The 21,073-nt window shown below is 36.6% G+C and overlaps 1 protein-coding gene across 7 annotated transcripts in view; it reads right to left on the bottom strand.

The window, feature by feature from the left end:
* Positions 1–21,073, bottom strand: part of GOLGA4 (golgin A4) — a 72,535-nt gene that overhangs the window by 27,797 nt on the left and 23,665 nt on the right. For 6 of the 7 annotated variants that reach the window (XM_039384429.1, XM_039384426.1, XM_039384424.1 and 3 more), the window contains 9 exons: positions 19,003–19,050; positions 18,540–18,596; positions 14,867–14,965; positions 14,207–14,345; positions 10,103–10,290; positions 9,041–9,124; positions 8,080–8,227; positions 1,868–2,046; positions 734–865 (listed from right to left, as the gene is read on the bottom strand). In XM_039384429.1, the coding sequence (XP_039240363.1) occupies positions 734–865; positions 1,868–2,046; positions 8,080–8,227; positions 9,041–9,124; positions 10,103–10,290; positions 14,207–14,345; positions 14,867–14,965; positions 18,540–18,596; positions 19,003–19,050 (1,074 nt within the window). Of the gene's footprint in view, positions 1–733; positions 866–1,867; positions 2,047–8,079; positions 8,256–9,040; positions 9,125–10,102; positions 10,291–14,206; positions 14,346–14,866; positions 14,966–18,539; positions 18,597–19,002; positions 19,051–21,073 lie in introns of those variants that run through there. The other variant, XM_039384430.1, reaches the window with a different exon arrangement.

Raw genomic sequence — 21,073 nt, 5'->3', positions numbered from 1 at the left:
CACTATTAATTGAGAATAACATCTTAAAGGAATAAAGGTCTGTTCTCCTTCGATTCCACTGTTAATGCAATTTTAAGCCTCTGTTCCTTATAATTAAGAAAATAATCTGAGAAACAGGTAGAAAAATATAGTCAGGAAAGGACCTCAGTTACAGTCACCATCCATCATGGAGTGGCATAAAAACCAATCTAGTATTTGCTAGGTAAAATTACACGATGATCTGAAGTAGATTATAGCTTTGCAAAAAAGAGCAAAGAATTCCAGTGATTCCTCCCAACCTGACCTAGAAGAAAATTCTTTTTCTGAGATCTGATGCTATGAATAGTTAACCCTGTTCACATAACGCAACCAAACATAACCATACCAACGCTTTTCAAATAACAGCCTCATTTCTTGTACATCTTTTACTCTAGGCTGCCGTGGCTAATTACCAGTGATTCAGAGGAAGAAATTAAAAAAACAAGTCTAAATAAAATTTTCAAAAAACGAAACCATTTCCAAAAGACGCAGCTGTTAGTGAGCATTGATAGTAATAAGTTATCATTATTCAGTCTGGATCACTGCAGCTGCTTTCTTTTCATGTTGCTGAAGTCTCTGAGCTATTTGAGTTTTGGAGAAAACTCCTATCCTTGAGCACAGAAGGACTCTCACTATGGAATAGTGTCAGATCAAGACTTCTAATCCCAACTCACACTTAGAGAAATGTCTTTCTACGCATTTTAGGTTTACTTACAAGAGCTGCCTTCATCTTCTCCTGGAACACCTTTTCTTGTGCCTGTAATCTCTCATTTAGCTCCTGATCTTTGGTAGCCATTTCTTTTTTATGGATTTTTTCTAGTTCAGCAACTCGTTCCTCTGAAGACTTCTGTGAATCAAAGTCAGAAAAAACTCATTTCAAATATTAAATAACAAAACACTTTGTATAATTTCTTAATAAGAAAAGCAGTGCAACAGAGAGAAGAAACCAGAATCATCTCTTTACTCCCTTTGAATAAGTAACGAGTTAATACTAAGCCCTGATAGCTCTTATTTTCAGGCTTGAAGTTATCCATCTTCCCTTCTCAAGTTTTTCACAGTACTACTAAAAGGAATGTCACATTTTCTAAAGACTCTTCTACCAAGGCAAACAGTATTTTCAATTCAAACATTGGACAAGGAACTTCTTTCTGCAGCTTTCCCTGTATTCTTGTTATTTCATGATCCACAAAGTCAAGTAGTGATACTCTTTGAAGACAGTTGCCTACTATATGTGCTTTATTTAAGAATAATGTAAAGCACGTCAGTCATCCTCCTAAAGGATCAGAGTATTCTCTTAGAAAAATTAATACCATTACAAATGTCAACAAAAGAACTGTAACTTAAAGGTGTTCAAATTTACAGCTTTGCAATGCATGTGCAGTACCCCTGCAATTCTGACCTGAATACACCAGATGAAGTAAATTTTAGCAATTCTTACACCAGCAAACAATCAGGCAACAAGTTCTTAAACATTTACACATACTCAGCTAGGATAATGATTAAAAGATCTTAGTATTGAAACCCAAAATCTTGGTGGAGATGCATGACCTTACCACCATTAATTTCTTCTTCTTGACTCCCTTTAAAGTCTGAAATGTACCTCTAATAAATAATTTTAATAAACACTGTGAAACAAAGAGTCATACTGTTCTTTTTTACATGCCACTGATGTACTGATTTTAAATTGTTAGAGGAAAAAAAGTCTATGAGGAGTTTTCTATTTTGCTTTAAGTAAATCATTAATCATAGAAAATAATTTTTATAGATTTTATTAAACAGCAAAATTATAACAAAGCTCTGATATACTGATGTATTTTACAACTAGAGATTAATTTAATTAAGCTTTTACCTTCATAATCTCAACCACCTCTTGTTTCACTCTGGTTAATTCCCGTTGAAGATTTAACCTCTCTTCTTCACTTGCCTTTTCTATCGCTTTAATTTTTTCATCCATTTCTGTCTGCAGTTTTTTCCGGGCTTCCTCTGTCTTTTGGGCAATACTTAGAGCCTTTTCAAGCTCTTCAAAAGCTGCCAAGAAAAAGAAGTGTATGATAGTCAAGAAATACCTATGTCCTTTGATAGAAGAATTACATAAGTAAGAGAAGAATGAACTTAGGAATCCATCAAGAATTCACGTGTTTATTATCTAGGAAAAAAAGAGAACAGACAAATAGCTGTGAATGTCTTCTAATACATCCTGTAGCTTCTATTTCCTCCCCTAAAATCACTATAAAATAAATAAACCATATAAGTGAATGAACTATGGCTCCTCTTCTGCCTATATTTGCTGAATAACTTTGAAAAAGAGGAAAACAGCTGCACAAAGAAAAGGCAATTCACAAGTTGTTCTTCCAGTAAAGCAGACAGAAACATAAACCAAGAATGACTACTACACAAGTCAGTTTTTAGTGAATAATGAAAGAGATCTTCCTAAATAGAACACTCAAACGTAATACTTTATTTACTTAAGAGGTGTTAACTATAAACTGTAAAACCTAAAGAATCTTCTCTTTAACTGTGGGTTTCATAGAGTCCACAGAGATGGCTTCGCTAATTTCATTTTTTCACTACTTATATTTAATGTACACTACTATCAGTGCAATTCAGAAACATTGGAAAAATGCTTGAGTGTTGAGAAGACTGTCTTGTGCTTCTAAACTTCAAAAATAAAATGCAATTAAAAAAAAATTGCTCCCAGAAAACTTGAACAGCTGTGTTTCAAAAGAACACTAAAGTTGCAGTGATGAAATTTATTTACACCCGTGTAAGATGCATGAATCCACTGAATCCATTTTAATTTACAAATCAAAAGCATTAATTCCCCATCTTCATCCCATGCTAAGGAGATGTATCCTAACATATTTTATCCACTTCCTAAATGATAAGTTAGATATAAAAAGAAAATAAATCCCTGTATTATGAGCCGGTTTATTACTATTACTCAATACCAGTATTTGAGTTCCTCACTAAAACTGATGTAAGAAGCTATAGAGAACTACACAAGACTAGAGCTTGATCACTATTAGGGAAATCTCTTTTCCTGAATGGATCACGAATATGGAAACCCCCTGCTGCATATTAAAAAAATTTCGTGTCAGAACACTCCACTATATCGCTAATACTTTGCATAACAGAATTTTGGCAAAGCATCTCTATAAAACTCAAAATCACAGTGCCAATATCAAGACTGTAATTTATCAGAGCACAACCTCCTAAAAGTATATTTTTCTACTATACCATGGACTACTTGGATTCTAGTTTGGGAGGAGAGAGAACAAAATAAATTTTTAAGTGTAATTAACTATGATAAGCTTTCTTCCACTTAGTTCTATTCCCAAAAGAAAATTTTAATAGACATGCACATCTCTAGTGTCTTTGATTCACCGTTACTTGGCAGGCATTCACAGGAATTCTTGCAATACTTGCTTTTTTTAAAGTATATTTAATAACATTCAGGTATGAGTTTGAGAAGTGGATAATAATTTCCATTCCACATCTTTTGATAACATTTAAGACTGAAGATTTGAACCACAATCTGTACTCTTAAGGCAATGTTGCAAATATGTTTTCAAGTAACTTAATTTCATAAAACTGCATTCACACAAATCTGATCTTTTGCAGAATTTTCTTCTGTTTTTTAAGGAAGCCTTTTTCTGACTACTCACAGAAACAATCATGCTTTAGGGCAAAACAGAGCGGTTACTGACTGGAAATACCAAAGCACACCATTGTATCCACTTTTTCACTCTTGGTTCTGCTTAAATACTAAAACTATTACAAAAAATTAAGAGCGCTAGAAATTATTTCAAACAGGAAAACAATCTAAAATATATTACAAGCATGCACTAGGCTTATAGCTCCTAATGTTATACAGTTCTTCACAATCCTCAAGGCATTTGCCACCTGCAACCCACAGGACTCAAGTCCTCCCTCCTTGCTACCCTGGGTACAACTCAATTACGAACACGGTCTGCAAAAACTGTGTTTGGAGAATGGTACTGACTTCCCTGACACTCCTCTCAGTCCTAACAAAAGCAGGCACAGCCAGGAAAAACTGGTCAAGTCCTTCAGTATTACAGCACCATAAATGTCTTAAAAAAAAAAAAAAGGCAAATCACCCTACAGACCTTTACAAAGTGTAGTTTGAAACTAAAGCCTGCAAGTACAAGATTAAGTTATTTCACTTTTCCATGCACATTTTCTGATTCTTTTTCTGAGCACTATGTACTTTCCTTCCATTTGAGAAACTGTTACTTCTGCAAAAGGAAAGAGAATGCATTTTCCACAGCCCACAAATCTGCCAAAGAGAAGGTCCAGGTTCACACTAGGATTGACTACTGATATGAAATTGCTGAGCAACATGCAGAACAACAGCTGCATCACCATAATCACAAGCAGGATGCTAATACAAAAGCTAGACAGAAGCTGATGGATAAAAAGCCAAGAGGATATGAATGCACAAAGAAGCAACACTTCACAAAAACACACTTAGCTCTCTAAAAGTTGAATCATATGCATCTCAGGCACTTCTGGCACTTAAGCAAAACAGAACATTTTTATTGAAAGTAGTTAATTCTAGTGTAGCCTGACACAACCAAGTTTCAAAACAGCAGAGGGCTAAACTATAATCAAGTAGACAGAATATTGTCTCCATTATTATTGTTATTTTTAATCTGTGGGAGATTTTAATTCTACCACGTATAAAAACCTGGAATAAAGTCCTTGTTTTTATTTAAATACATCTATTCTGAATGCAGAGAGTAAAGGCACTGCCCAGTGTTCTTCTCCAACATGCAGAGCTTTGTTGAGGGAAGGTCTTCCAATCAAGGACTGGTTGAATGAAGTCTTACAAAGGCATATTAGCAAATTAGAAACAGTAACAAGCACACCAACAGAGTCTCAGGTGAATCTTGCAAAACCCCATTCACATGACCAAGCCAGACAAACTGGAAACCTTCCAGTGCACTAAGTAAATAAAAAAAAAATGAGCCTGAGCAGAGTTTAAGGAGTGCAAGGTTGCAAAACTGATTCTTATAAAATGTGTGCTGGAGAACTGACTGCTTTACCTACGCCACTCCAAAGTACCAGTCTCGGTTCCCTTCGCCTTGCCTATCCTACCCAGTGAAGTATCAGTCTGTGCTCCACAGACTTCTCGCTTCCTTGCCCAGCGCCGCAGACCTCTTATCTTCAACTACAGCGCCATCTAGTGCTAAAAATTGTGAAGAAAGCACTGGCAAAGGGCTTAGATATCTTGTCCAAATCTTGAGAAACAAAGGTCAAATTAATTTCCTACAGCTGATTTGTGCATCTAGGCAGGATTTAAATGCACAGTCCAAGCTTTTTTTTCTCTGTAGAAAGGTTCAAAGCATATGTTAATTAAGCTTACAAAAGAAATGCCTACAAAGAATAGCATTTGCTTTCTAAAGACTTTGTTCACTGAACAGAATACAAGAAAGTCCATAACCTGCATCCTGAGAAATCAGAAAGGATTTACGTCAGGTAATCTCAGAAGAAACAGTACCAGTAAATTTACAAATACTAAAAAGAGCTTTGTTGAAAAAAAATGAGTTGCAGTTACTTCAAGTAGAAATGCCTGAGAAGCACAGAATTTACTTTTTAGAGCCCAGTTCAAGCACCCAATGTGTGATGTAAGAAAACAGAGCCCTTACCCCAGTCCTGTTCATACAAGGCTTGGGAAAGGCACCATGATTCACTTATTGGCATGTGTGGATGCACAAAAAACAAGATGTTCTGTGAGATTTTAACATAATGTACCTTTAACTAAAAAAAAAATTATCTTCAACTGGGGAGACCAAGTTACGAGTTTACAAAACACGGCAAAAAATAAGCATACATATCATTTTGCTATTTCATTACACAAAAATGCATTCACATTAATCAAACACTGGAGCAATTCACTAAGGTCACTGGAAAGGAAAAATGCCAGACACATAACACTAGGCAAGTTAAAAAGATGATGTGGAAAACTATACCACTCCAATACAGCACTACAAAATTAAATTTCAAGTATAAATGTATCATGCTAAGCCTAATTTCGCTAAAACATAAATGAAATTAACATTTGTACTTCATTTCCTGAAATAATTTTTTCACTAAATCATCATATAGGAAAAGAAGTCTAGAATCTAACGGTCCAGATGCAATTCTGTGCCAAGTGCTGTAGGATGACCCTTGCTTGAGCAGGGAGGTCAGACCAGATGACCCACTGTGGTCCCTTCCAAACTTAGCCACTCTGTGATTCTGTGAAAGTCATCTCAGATGTACTAGCAATAAACCAGAACTTTAAATGTTGACCTCAAATACATGAAATCACCAAATTCACAAAACCAGTTCAACTCAAAGGTTGTGACCTAGAAGCAATTTCAGGCTGTCCCAATATGCATGGTGACTTTCTAAACCATCTGAACAATTTAGTTCAACTGTAGTGAACTACGCTTTCGTTGTCCATCACAACATTTTTTGAATGCATTCAGCTAAGGACGTAACAGAAAAATCTAGTAAGGTCACCTTACAATTCTGTCTTTGACGTAGTGTTAACTGATTTTCCAAGGGTTCCAACATTTATATATGCATGCTTAATAGAGTACAAAAATAAATGCACTCATAATAATAATAAATGCACTCATAATAAATGCACCATAAAAACTACCAAAAGTACTTTAAAATTTTGTTTAAAAACCAGCACATTTAACATACAAATCTCACCCTAGAAAAGCGTGGTGTACTCAATACATTATTCATTTAAATGAAATTACTTCTCATTAAAATAGGTCAGGTTTCCAGGTTTCCAGCATCATATCTAACCCATTTTCAGCTTCTGGCTAGGCAAACTTGAAGAAACTATTGTATTAAGCAGAGTGTGTAGATATTACTTCATAATTAAGAGGTTTCTACTGCCTCAAAAAATGCTGTATTTCAAACAACTATGACAATAACTTCATATCTACAGAATTGTTAAAAGAGTTTTCAGCTTCTTTTTTTAATCATGAAGAGGAGCTTCCTAGTCTCCAAGTACTAAACAAAATACAACTCTGGCAGGACTGACTGAATCTGAAGTATGAATTTCCAGACCTAAAAAGACACACAACCTAGAAGGGTAGGAGAGGAAATGATTAAAATGTTTGTTACTTTCACAAGATGGATGTTCAAGCTGCTTTTATTACAGCAGAATGATCTACCCAAACTAATCTTTAAAACTGTAAGTTCTGATCTAAATCTATGTACATATAAAATACACCACTAGAAACTGAATTGTTTGAACTTCTCATTGCTTTTTAGAGAAAAATACATATAATATTTTATTCAAACTAACACTCGAGCTTCTGCCAAAAGAGTGAGCTCCTCTACATGCCTATGAGAGCAAACTAAATTATTCTAAAAGAATTTGATTACAGTACAAAACAATTTCACTGCTCAAAAAACAAAGGTTTAACTTCACTTGAAGCAAAAGAAGAACTGCAAGCACACATAAATAATGTTACCTAATTTCCATCAAAAGCAAACTACAGCATGTAACAGTTACATAAATGCTATGTTCCAAGCCTGAAGCAAAAGGAATCATTACTGCTGTTTCACTAAAGAGAAATCAGAAATGCTTCCATTAGAATTATTGAAAGAAAATGCTTATTATAGTTGTAACACTTATTTCTACTTCTTCACAAATTCTTATACACTGTTATGTCTTCTATGTAAAATACTGTGGTGTTATACGACCATTTATGGGTAGCTGCAAGTTCCTCTTCTGAAGTAATACCAGCAAAAAACTCTATCAATCTTTTTCCTATAAACAGAGAAGTACAGTTGCCCTTCAGCAGATTCCCTCCAATCTCCAGTTTTATCGGTAACTGACACAAGCCAGCCAAAAACATCCTGCTGACCAGAAGTGAATTTAGTAATGATGCTAGCAGGGGTGATATGTAGAACATTAGGAAAAAGAGCATCTCTTAATATCCATTCCAAATAACAACTGATGAAAGAGTGTAAAAGACCACACTTTCTAATGTTTAAATGTGAAAACTAATAATCTCAAGAATTTCTTACCAGCTCTTTCAGATTTTTCTTTCTGTTCCTTTAATTCCTCGCCTTTTGTAGTTATCTGTTTGATCCGAGCACGCAGTTGGGCTATCTCCTCCTCCTTCATTTCCAACGTTTCATGCATTTGTCGCTTTGTCTCTGCAATTACCATACCCTATGGAAAAGGTCCTTGTGATAAAAAGCTAGCAAATAAATAAAACATATAGCTGAAACAATTTCAAGCCAGGACACAATCCTTGTCAGGAATAAACTGTAGTCTATTACTGCAAGACCAAAGACCATGGTATTTGTCTATGTCAGAAAACACAAAATGCTAACCAAAAAGAGGTAAGAATAGGGATTATTTTTAAGAGTATCAAAAATTTATCTAGTGGTGAGAAGAACTCCAGCAACCAAGTACCATCCAAAAACTTCCTCCTTCTGATACAGACACTTTTCTTTGAAATATGCATTCTGTAAACAAACCCAAAATAAAAGCGTTGTAGAGTCTGTGCTTCTCCTTGGAGAACATGCACATACAATGTTAGTCCCATCAATTATTACACCACCAGAAGTTACTCCAAGTACCAAGACTGTGATTAAAAAAAAACTTTTAAGGAGCAAAAAAATTATAAACTCTTCATTTTCCGTAGAAACTACAGTTACTTTTCCTTCACTGTCATTTTCTAATTCATTTAATTGTATCTCATCTTTATTTGTGTTTGGGGTTTTTTTTGGTTTGTTTTAAAGCTGACATCAAAGAGTGTATCCAGTATAATTGCTTCATCCTAAATATTATCATCTTGCAGTATTAAGTATAACCCAACAGACAAAATACCCTGTGGTATATATACACCATTAAATTCTCAGGTAGCTTAAATTATTTATTAAAACATTAACCAGACCATCAGATCACTAAGAACAGCTTCTAATACCAAGAAGCAAGATATTTTGCATTTTCTTCCTCAAAATCTACAGTTTTGTTTACCTTGTCTTGCTCTAGCTGTTCAATCAAATTCTTTGCATCACGCAGCTGCGTAATGAGTTTAGTCTTCTCAGCCATGTGAAGGTCCTAAAAAAAAGACCCCAACCAGAAGTTGGTTGACAAACAGCTTAGGTTTGGCTCTTACCTTGCACTATGCCTTGGAGGAAGAACGCAGAACACAATCCAGGGAAACTGAAGTAAGCAGCTTTAAATTACTTTTAAATCTCCCAGTGGTAGCTGCCTCATGGTTTCTATAATAATTCAGATATCTGAAGGCTTTGTTACAGCCTTCAAACATGGAGGTCTGAGCTGCTACAGTAAAACAAGAAACATACCAAAAGCACCTGCTCTATTATCTGCATCTTGGCTTATAAGAGGATCTCAGCAATGCAACATAAATGATCATTACTGGTCTTGTTGTGGAAAAGGTCCTTAAAATACTCAAGTCTTTCAGAGCTTTTTCAAACCAGGCTAGTGCTCAGAGACAGAGACAGAAATCTTATCTTCGTAACTAAAGTTGAGTACAGCTATACTTAGCACATTTTCATGTTTCAATTACTATCATCCACCTTACTTTTACTCCATACTCAACGTTAATGGCCTTAAAGGGAAAACTGAGCAAAATATTAATTTATTAGCTTTGGGACTGCACTTATGCTCACTATATAGTGATCTCCATTGTCCTGTCTTTCTGTTTTTTCTGTTAATTTACTTAACTGATGCCTCTTTCACTATGTCTTAAAGGTTTAGCCCAGTTCCACTTTTCCCACTTTATCTTCTGTCTTTTCTGTGCTAAGCCAGTCTTCCCCTCACCCCAATTTCCCACAACTACTTATTTCTGATGCCATTCTGATAGTTATTCATACAGTAAGGTTTCACATCTTACTTTACTGCTCTTGAATAGTAATTGCTCAGCATGTTAATTCCAGGTGGGTGCACTTTAAACTCCAAAAAAGTACAGGGACATTTTGTTTAATGGTCTGCCCTATTAATAAATTTTGGAAATATTGGGAGTTCTTACTATATTTTGATAGCTACACATAAAGTTTAGACCATTTTCCACACCTTCATTTTTTCCAGTTCCTGAAGCCTCTCTTCTAACTGTTCTTGAAGTGCCTCTTTCTCGTTGGTTAATTGGGCGCAGCGCTCCTTATGTGACCGAATCATCTCCTTACAACGTTGCAGCAAGTTCTCTTGGCGCTTCACCCTCTGATTGAGAGTTTCCAGTGCTTTAACAGAATCTTCGTTATCCTCTACAAGACAACATACCAACATCACCATATGCACACTATTTCCAAAATGCAGATCTGCATTCTGTATGGGTCATTCACTTAAGAGTTGGACTTGATGAACCTTGTGGGTCCCTTCCAACTCAGAATATAGTGTGATTCTGTGATTCGTCATTCACAATGAGGGTGACTCATGGGTCTCTAAAGAAAGTTGCGTCAAGTCTGCAAGACTTCCTAGTTCCTACTATAACTGCCAGAAACATGCTACACATACACAGAACTGTAAATACACTCTTTCACACCACATTAATTTACAAAACTCAAGTTACTTTATCGACTTCAAAACCAAATTATTAGTCAAAAAGGTTTTTTATGCAATTAAAAAGTCATCATAATTTATAAACCTGCCTGTTGCTACTAACAGAATTGGTACATGCAGTAAAAAATATGAAGCGAAGCAAAGCAAATCACATCTCTCAAGTGCCAAGCACACAGATTCTTGCTTCCTCAGGGTTGGGTGTGATGTTAGTTCCAAAATATCCAGGTTGGCAATACTACATTTGGCAGGATAAAGGTTATGCTTAGTGTCTTTCTGAGCTGTCCTTGTAGAATCACAGAATGGTTTAGGCTGGAAGGGACCTTAAAGAGCATCTAGTTCCAACCCCCCTACCATGGGCAGGGACACCTTACACCAGACCAGGTTGCTCAGAGTTCCATCCAGGGTGTCCTTGAACACTTCCAAGGACAGGGAATCTACAACTTCTCTGGGTAACCTGTTCCAGTGTCCCATCACCCTCACAATAAAGAGTTTTTTCCTAATATATAATCTAAACCTTCTCTCTTTCAGTTTGAATCTCTCTGTATAACTAGCACATTTGGGTAGTATTTTACTGTGTATTTCTGCTCTGATGCTCTGGAGGCTGCAAGACTACTTGGCATGAAAATAGGATCAGATAAATTCAGAGGTTCTGTTCACAACCATAAGTCTTATACAATATAATCCAGAAGCAAACTCCAGCACAGGAAACATCCTGAATCGTGATTCTTACATTATTTACTAAGCACTCTTGTCATGTAAGAAAAGCAGCCTTTCGTCTTGCATGTAGCAAGCTCCAACAGAAACTTTGTGACATCCAGAACAATGGATCAATCTAGCAGAAAAAATTCAATTATGCGCAGATACAGGTGATCACAGAGGATTCTATGAGGCCTTGAAAACAGCATACGGGCTTGCATACCAGGTCCAAAGCCCTCTACTCAGTGCAGATGGGCAAATGCTTCTCACAGATAAAATCTCCATTCTGAATCGATGGTCTGAACACTTTCAGACTCTCTTCAGTACTAGCCTGTAGTTCAAGACTCAACAATTCAGTCCATCACACAACTGGGGAAGAATGAATTGGATATTGCCCCCCCTTTGGGAGAAACTCTTAAGGCCATACAGCAGGTAAAAACTGGGCAGCTGGGGTTGATGGAATTCCACCTGAAATCTGGAAACATGGGGGCCTTGCACTCCATGCTAAATTTCATGAGTTTGTGGTGCGCTGTTGGGAACCAGGTGAACTACCATCAGACCTTTGTGATGCAGTCATCATCACTTTGTATAAGAAGAAAGGAGTTAAATCAGACTGTTCAAATTACCGTGGTATTACTCTGCTCTCCATTGCTGGCAAAATCCTGGCAAGAATACTTTTGAACAGACTAATACGTGCTATAGCAGAAGGAATTCTACCTGAAAGCCAATGTGGTTTCAGAGCCAACAGGAGTACCACAGACATGGTATTTGTTCTCAGACAACTGCAAGAGAAGTGTAGGGAACAGAACAAAGGTCTCTTTGTTGATCTCACCAAGGTTTTCGATACTGTGAGCAGAAAAGGCCTATGGCAGATTTTGGAACGTTTAGGATGTCCTCCCAAGTTCCTCAAAATGATCATCTCACTTCATGAGGATCAGCATGGCCAAGTCAGATATGGCAATGCACTTTCTGAGCCCTTTCTAATAACAGTGGTGTGAAACAAGGCTGCGTTCTTGCACCAACCTGATTCACAATCTTTTTCAGCGTGATGCTCCAAAGGGCCACTGCAGACCTCAATAAAGAAGATGGTATCTACATTCGATACCGTACTGATGGAAGCCTATTCAACCTAAGGCGACTGAAGGCCCACACTAAGACCTTAAGTCATCTTGTCTGTGAGCTGCTATATGCTGACGACAATGCCCTCATCGCCCACACAGAAGTAGTTCTGCAGCGTTTAACATCCTGCTTTGTTGAGGCTGCTGAGCTTTTTGGTCTGGAAGTCAGCCTGAAGAAGACAGAAGTTCTCTATCACCCTGCTCCTCAGGAAGCCTTCCATCATCCCCACATCACCATTGGCCAATCAGAGCTCAAATCAGTCCAGCAGTTTAATTACCTAGGTAGTCTCATCTCCTCGGATGGCAAGATTGATGGAGAGATAGACAACAGGTTAGCAAAGGCATATAGAGCTTTCGGAAAACACCATAAAAGAGTTTGGCGAAATAAACACTTGAAGAAAAGTACAAAGATCAGTGTTTACAGAGCCATAGTGCTGTCTACTCTTTTATATGGATCTGAATCATGGATCATCTACCGCCACCACCTGCGACTCCTAGAACGCTTCCATCAACGCTGCCTCCGTACAATCCTAAACATCCACTGGTCAGATTATGTGACCAACACATCTGTTCTAGAACAAGCAGCAGTCACAAGTATTAAGGCCATGTTGCTGAGAACACAGCTGCGTTGGGCAGGACACGTCTCAAGGATGAAGGACCACCGCCTCCCTAAGATCCTGCTTTATGGTGAACTTGTCACCGGCTGCCACAAGAGAGGAGCCCTGAAGAAAAGATACAAGGACTCCCTGAAACAACATCTCAGTCTTGGTCATATTGATCATCATAACTGGTCTACCCTGGCCTCCAATTGAGAGGTCTGGAGACACACCATCTATAACACTGCTGATGCTTTTGAGAAAGCACACAGGATCACCCTTGAGGAGAAAAGGCAGCGCAGAAAGAATCGTATCTTGCAGAATATACCACCTAAGAAGCCTTTCTGCTGTACCTTTTGCAACTGGACTTGTCTATCTCACATTGGCCTTTTTAGCCACCAGCGCACTTGCAGCAAGGGTGGGTAGAGCCCTTCCCAAATCTTCATTCACGAAGCCTAGCCATGATGATGACAAAAATCATGGCACTAAGTAAGAGCATCTCTCATCTATCCTTCATATTATCTGTACATACAAAAATAATAGTAGATTTTTGCTGAACACAGCTTAACAAATATCATTTCAAGATACATGTTCACCTCTGTCTGAACCCTACCCTTTTATGAAGGCTACCAATGAATGACACTTTTATTCTGTATCAGCATTATGATGTGCACTGCTCAGTAATTAAATATACACAATACTGGGAGTCCCATTAATTCAAATAACCTCCCAGTGCGGGGAACACTTAGGTTATTTAATCACAGGAATATCAAAATTGATCTTTGCTTTTACTTTCTACTGATAAAGCCAATGGGAAAAAACTCCACAAACTCACAAACAAAAGACAGAGATTAGCAACTAGTCTCCTCTCTAAACTCCAGGGATAGGTCCTTGCCTATGGGAGGTAGAATTTCTTAATCATATTAAGTGGGGGTAGTAAGAACACCTACCAACAAAGCAATAATTACAATGTTATTATCAATACTGACAAAGGAAAGACCTATCAGAATTGAATTCTTACAAAAATTTAGTATCTTAGATACTAAGATATCCTGTCCTCTAGCTGCCACATTGTTTTCAAAACAATTGTCTCCTTCTAGGAAATATATCCCTACTATGATATGTTCAGCCCTAAATACTGTTACTCCATCATAAATAACAGCAAGTTTATTTCTCAAAATTCAAGCTCTTGAAAAAGCCACAATACATACCATTGCTTCCTGGTTCCACAATATTTTCTGCACTGACTTCTTTTGCTGGACTTTGAACTTGTGGTTCTGATTGCATATTTTGATCAAGCAATTCAGTGCCTATTTGACCATTCTGTAACCTTTGTTTCAGCAACGACACCTAAACAAAATGTTCTTTTTGTTAAAAAAACCCCAAAGATTCTAAACAGATCATGTGTTAATCTTCAAAACTAGAGAGAACTAAATAAAGTTGGCATTAGCAAGTAGAAAATGGAAAATCTGTCTAAATTTACCATTTTTTAAAAATCAGAATTATGCTTAAAATTAACAAAAATACCATCATTATGAGTAGAGAAACAAAGACCAATTAAGCGAAACACATAAATACCTTCATAATATCTTTATTATCAAGACATCAACATTAACAGATGTCTGAGCTAAAATTACTTTAGCAAAATTTAAGTGCAAATCAATCATATTTAACATGAGTGAGACTTTTGCAGAGGTATCCTCTACCACAAAGGTGCATCTAATTTCCAGATAATCATAAATTCTCAAGAAGCTTTACAGCTTCACAGCAATTATAATAAAACATGGATATGCATTATAGGAAATAGATAGCTAAAATGAAAAAGTAAAAAAAGCGCTTCTGAAGAACACTTGTTGGGTAAAGTATCTTACCTGAGTTTGCAGCACACTAATAAGTTGATCCTTTTCTTCTAAGGAAGCATCAAACTCCTCTTGAAGATGTTTCTTTGCTTGTTGATCCATCTGGAGCTCCTGTGAATAAACACATCTCAAATGAAAACTGAAATGTGAATTCAAAGACTGATCAAAATATTATGAAATAATATTTAAAATATCTCTTCATAATTGTGACCCCAAAATACAACCATACAGTGGACATTTCTTTTATTATACAACATTCCACACAGTATAATAAGAACATCCCATTATAATACCAGCATTAAAACAGCAAGAGTCCAGATTTGATGCAAAATTATCAAGGATTCTTTCTTTCTTCCTAGAAGTAAGTTTGTATAGGGATCATTTCAAGCCTGCTCCTGAAAAACTGTTTTCCATGTACACATTTCTCCTGGAAACTGAAGTCCGCACTTCAGTATATTCTTCTTTCAGCCTCCAGACTAAGCCAACATAAACAGCAGAAATGTAAAATTCATTATGCTCATTAAACATGCCAGCATTCTAATAGGACAAATGCCACGTGTAAGAGAAAAAAGCTGGCCTTTTTATTCCACAAATGTGTCTCCAATGACAAAACAGAGAATGCCAAATAATTTAACTATGTGGCTTTACTTGATAATTATGTGCAATTATTTGGCTGAACACCCTTAGAAACCTGTAAATGTTGCCTAAATGCATTAGTAGGATCTACGTAGTCTTAAAACATACTTCCTGAGGGAGGTCTCTTCTATTTAATTCCTATACTTCTAAAGTTTAAATATTAAAATTTCTTTAAATAATTATCATTCTAATAGTAAACAAATGCACTTAAATTAATTCACATCTAACTGCTTATTGAGAGAACCAGGACCACACATATTTCATGCATGCACTGTAAATACTTTCTGAAACTTGTATTTTAAGTTCTTTTATTTATATATTTACTTCATCCATATATATCTTCCCAGTGATTTACCCCAAGAAAAGAATCCTTCTATGACCGTTATTCTGCAAAGATCACTTGCATATAAGCAATCCCCACCCATAAACTTGAGTTCCATTAGCCAGGCAAGGACAGAGGATAACAGAAAGAAAGGATGAAAAAGTAAACGAGACAAAACACAGGGCACCAGATGCTCCTATGCTGCTTTACTCCAATTCTAAATCTTGCTTTTACTCTTGCTGTCTATCCCTTACCTCCAACAGAGTCCCCTGCCACAGCTGACTCTGATACCAGCTCTGAGAACCACAGTTGTGTTAGCTGAGCCTGCCCAGTCATGCACAGGCAGGACACTGATGGAAAGTGTCACTGTAAAAATTCCTCTCTTCCTATATCCACTGTATCCACTTCTTAACGCTGCATTGCCTCAGGTTCTCAGCAACTACTAATCACCTTCTGACCTTTAGAAGTGATTCCTTCCAAACGAAGCAAAGCAAGTCAGTGTGAGAAAAAGTGCCAAAGAGATTTACTGAAACCAACACAGAAATGGCCCTTTTTAGATCCCAAAGTCGCTTCTGATCCTTTTCTGAGAAGGAGAACACTGAAGACTGCTTGAAGACTGTTTCTGAGGAATTACTCCTAACAGGAGAAAACTAAGGCAAGCAAAAGACACATTGATGTCTAGGGACTATTTCACACTGTCAACTTGGCCTCAAAGGAGATAATTTATTCTTACCTGGCCCTCTTAGAAGAAACTTGTCTGATTCAACATATTTATGGGGAAATTTGATTGTATGATGAAGAAAAGGACTTTCAAAATCAATTTCTGTAATCAATTATTACATCAATGAATGAACTACTTTTTACCATTTTGGCTTCCACAGTGGAAACTAACCATTTTATTTGTAATTTTTCTTTTGTGTCTGTTTTACCTAATGCTGCAACACTTAGGCTTCCAGAAGACTAGAAAAACACATTTTGAAGTTTATCAATTAATGAAAAAGAATCTCAGCGTTAGATTTGAAGGACTCTTTACATCTACCAGATTTGTAAGAGTGAAATTAAATTTTACACCAAATATATATATAAAAATGTATATATATAAATCAAAAATATATGTATAACTTATCTACATATATGAATCACAAAGACTACGACAGAAGTGAAAAATAAAAATGCACATGTCCAACCTTTTGTCATAAACAAAAGGTTTAACTCCGGTATACATCTGCCTTCCTGACTTTATCAAGTAGCATTAAGCTGAAAAACTAATCCTACAGGAGCACATGGATATGGACTTAACATAGAATGAGCTTCTTTCATTTGACCTTGTAGCAATCCAGAAAAGAAACAACATTAGCAAGCCACTTCTGTCAGTAATGCTGTGGTTTTTTCCCTCCTATGGGCTGATAGTTAAGCTTAGGACATGGTAACAGCCCAGGCACAGGCTCCAGCTCAGACGAGCACACTACACCCAGCACTCTGGCCCACTGTTCTCAGCTGCTGAGGCAGAAGCAGCACAGATCTGAATCAAAATGCCACCCTGGTGGCACACACAGTTCACAGCCTGCTTACCTGAATTACTCACCGCATTGCTGAAGACTGCCTGACAATTTGCCAGTGACCTCCTCTGAAATGACTGGCTGCCTAACCAGTCACACAGGGACAGTTCCCTGTGGGTGAGCATGAGGCACAAGTACACACACAGTCAGATGCTCGCAGTCACCATCCCGCACCCCAAGGGAACAAGTCCTGGTCCCTGTCTGGGGGCAAGACACCCAACTGTCTGGAGTGAGTCTGCCTTCAGGCAAAGGTGAGACCTCACCACAGCCTAATGGCTCCTGCAACCTCCAGGCCAGTGCTGCTGCTCAGCATGGCACAGGCCAAGAGCAGGACTGCACTCACAGAGAAAGCCTGTGGCTTTGGGCAAACTGGTACCCAGATCTCCAGCAAGGTAAGAGTGTGGACAGAGAAGTCCATGCCCATCTCCAAACCTGATGCTGCACTTGCTCTTGCAGCAATAAAATGGCTTCAGTTTCCCACTGTGCTTCAACAGGGTCTGACAACATAGCTTTTGTGAACTTGCCCTTTAAGTTGTTCCGCCTGATCATCTGTACATTTTTTTAAATAAGTCCAACGTGTTTATTATCAATACCAAATATATTAGAGCTTCTCCTTTTAATTTCACTATAACCTAAAGAGACAGTAACATAACCTACCTGATTTTATGACTGAAATCAAACTATACTAAAATCCAAAAACCAATATAAATATTATAAATGAGATAAAGATGAATATTTTTAAAAATTTTATCCCCATTTTTTTTATAGTCACTGACATTTTTATTAAAATATGCCTACTACTTGTATTTACCTAACATTAGAATTTGTCGATAATAGAAGAGCAACAAATTGCACAGGAATACCTATGGCTGGGCCCAACAATACTGCAAGAACCACACGCACTTTACATATTTCACAATGAACAAAAAAGTAGAGTTCAGTTGGTATGATGCACTGCTCTGTCTTAAGAGTACAGTATCAAGCTGATGAATGAAAAACAAGGCAGAGGAGTAAACCCATATGAAAAAAAGCAAGTAAGCAGTAAAAAAAGTGCTCTGTAATAGGAAATATTTTGTAAAGTGAACAAAAAAATCAAAAGCTAGGCAGAAAAAGATCCTATGTAGGTGTGCTATAAAGTAAACACGCAATCAGTAAAGGAAATTACTACCTCTCTCAGTTCTCCAATTCTGCGAAGTGCTTTATCCTGACTTTGACTCAGAATGCTCTTAAGAAAAAGGGAGAATAAAGATCAGGTGTATTAAATGTAACTTATAAAACATATAAATATATAAATAAATTCACAGAATTGTACTTCAGCAGAAGATGTAATGATTTGTATTTCTCTTTCAAGTCGTGCTTGATGTGTAAGTATTATCATAAATTGCCAACTGTGGGTTGGCAATCTATCACCTGAATTCAGCTGATGCAAAAAAAAAAAAGACTGGAGTACAATAGCTTCACAGTTATTTTCATAAATCAGTATTAACTTGGTTTCCTTAGAAATCCCAGATAATAGAATCTTTTGTTATATGCACACATACAATGCACTGAAAATTAAATCTGTATTTGCACTACACATTTTAAGATTCAAAAAAGCATTCAGGCAAGAGAAGATGAAAAGTAATTCTTACCTGTAGCTTCTTCTTTTCCCGCTGGATAACTTGATAAGCAGACACTAGCTAAAATACAGAAATTGGCTATAATGATGATAATGCATTCATTAATAGCTACTGAAATAATTTCCTTAGTTGTATCACTGTGTGCATTTTGAAACTCTTCACTTCACTTGAGAACACTCTGTTGACAGAAGTGTACTTAAATTTTCTCAGTGTTTCCTTTTTCTATCTATAAAATATCTCCAATGTTTTAAAAAAGAAGTCTACATCACAAAACAGTAATGTTACTCAGCATTCATGCACAGTTTTCCCTTTGCTGAGAAGACGTACCATGCTTCAATACAGGGGATCAAAACCCAACAGTATCAGAAAGTTACATCCCAGACAGCTACCCCACAGGGATGTCCATTTGAAAGAGTGCATGTCCCAGGGAGCTTAAGTAAAAGTAATTTTACAAGGAGTATGAATTAAAAAATACATTTACAAATTTCGCAAAAAAGGATCTGTGTAATGTTCTCATCCCATGTGCTTTGCATATACCCAGCATACAGATAGACTGAAAGTGGACAATATTTCTCATTGTAAGCTGACAAAGGATTTAACAAGTAACTGCACAATTTAGTTTAATTCAAAATTTAATTACAATTGCCAAAGCTGAAGTAGCTTAATGGCACTTGGAACTAGAATATTCTGTTCTCAAATTGATGAAAAACTAAAGGAAAACACATCCAAAACACTCAAACTAGAAATCAATAGGTCAAAATATAACTTCAAATTCTTATATAAAATAAGATTTTTTCAAAATTACTTTTAATTTCAAAGTCATATTTATTTTGCACTTAAAAAGAAAACTAAAACTGCTATGGATGGTTTCCCTCACCATATTTTTGAGATGCTAACTCTGTATCCTACTTTAAGAGAGAAAAAATATTTATGTTTTAATTACTCATTATATATTGAAACTACTGTCATCCAAGCTCCAGCAAAGCTATTCTTTCCAATTGAACTAAAGAAACAGAAAAAATCACCAAGCCTTTTTGATACAGAAAATTAACACTCACTAAACAGACTACACGAATAAAAAAAAAAAACAAAAACAAAAAACCACACAGAAAACCAAAACCCCAAACAGCAAAACAAACCCACAAATTGAAGAATTTTCACTTTAGCAATACTGTTTTACATAAACTTTAAAAAAATACCTACTATACCAGCTGGAAGAGAACCAAAAATTAATGGGAGACAACTGGTTTTTTCAGGCATATGCTGAATACTGCAATTGCTGTATACATATTTTAGATTCCAGGGATTTTGACACTAGTAGACAAAAGTCTGCACAGCAATTTTTGTATTTGAGGGCAGCAAACATTAAAAGAACTGTAAAAAACCAGTGCAAACATCCAGTTTTAAATACAGCACACACTTCAAAAAACAACAAACAAAAAAAGCCAACACAAACAAAAAAACCCCAATCCCAGACATTTCCCATCCCCATCCCATCCCATCCCCATTTCCCAATAATTCGGGAAATGAGTAGAAAAACTATTTATATCATTGGTGTTCACTAAAATAGCAGAAGAAACGGTCCTTGAATTAATTCCTTACAGGGAATATCTGGAAATTATGGAGAATAGAAGTTATTTCTTTAAAACAAAATGCTTGCCTATTGTATGTGCATAGAATATACATTATGCACTTCAAGAAAAAGTTCCAGAACAAAAGTAAATTTGCTGTCATGTGAGTAAAAACCATGCTCAGCTCTGTCCTGAACTCCACCCCCTCCTACAGGCTTTCCGCTGAAACCTTAATAGGCCTACTTTCTGTGAGTAACCACTAGTTAACCTCTACTGCTGACATGAGGAAACTATTTACAAACAAGAGAAGAAAAGGATTTCCATGTTTTATCACTGGAAAAACATTTGATTTCTCTAGACGTCAATTTGAATTATAATTTAACTTCCATGTTAGGTTTAAGTTGAAACATTTGCTCCAAACAGGAAAACAAAAAGATTATCCACTACTGCAATCTCTGTAAGCCTCATCTTTTTCCCCTCTCTACCCAGCTAAACCAGTCACTACATTGCCT

Source organism: Pipra filicauda, unplaced genomic scaffold (assembly GCF_003945595.2).
Source record: "Pipra filicauda isolate LSUMZ 115617 unplaced genomic scaffold, ASM394559v2 scaffold353_size752799_pilon, whole genome shotgun sequence".
In the NCBI taxonomy this organism is placed as follows: Eukaryota; Metazoa; Chordata; class Aves; order Passeriformes; family Pipridae; genus Pipra; species Pipra filicauda.
The sequence above is the reverse complement of the archived record's forward strand: the minus strand, read 5'-3'. Positions and strand labels throughout refer to the sequence as shown.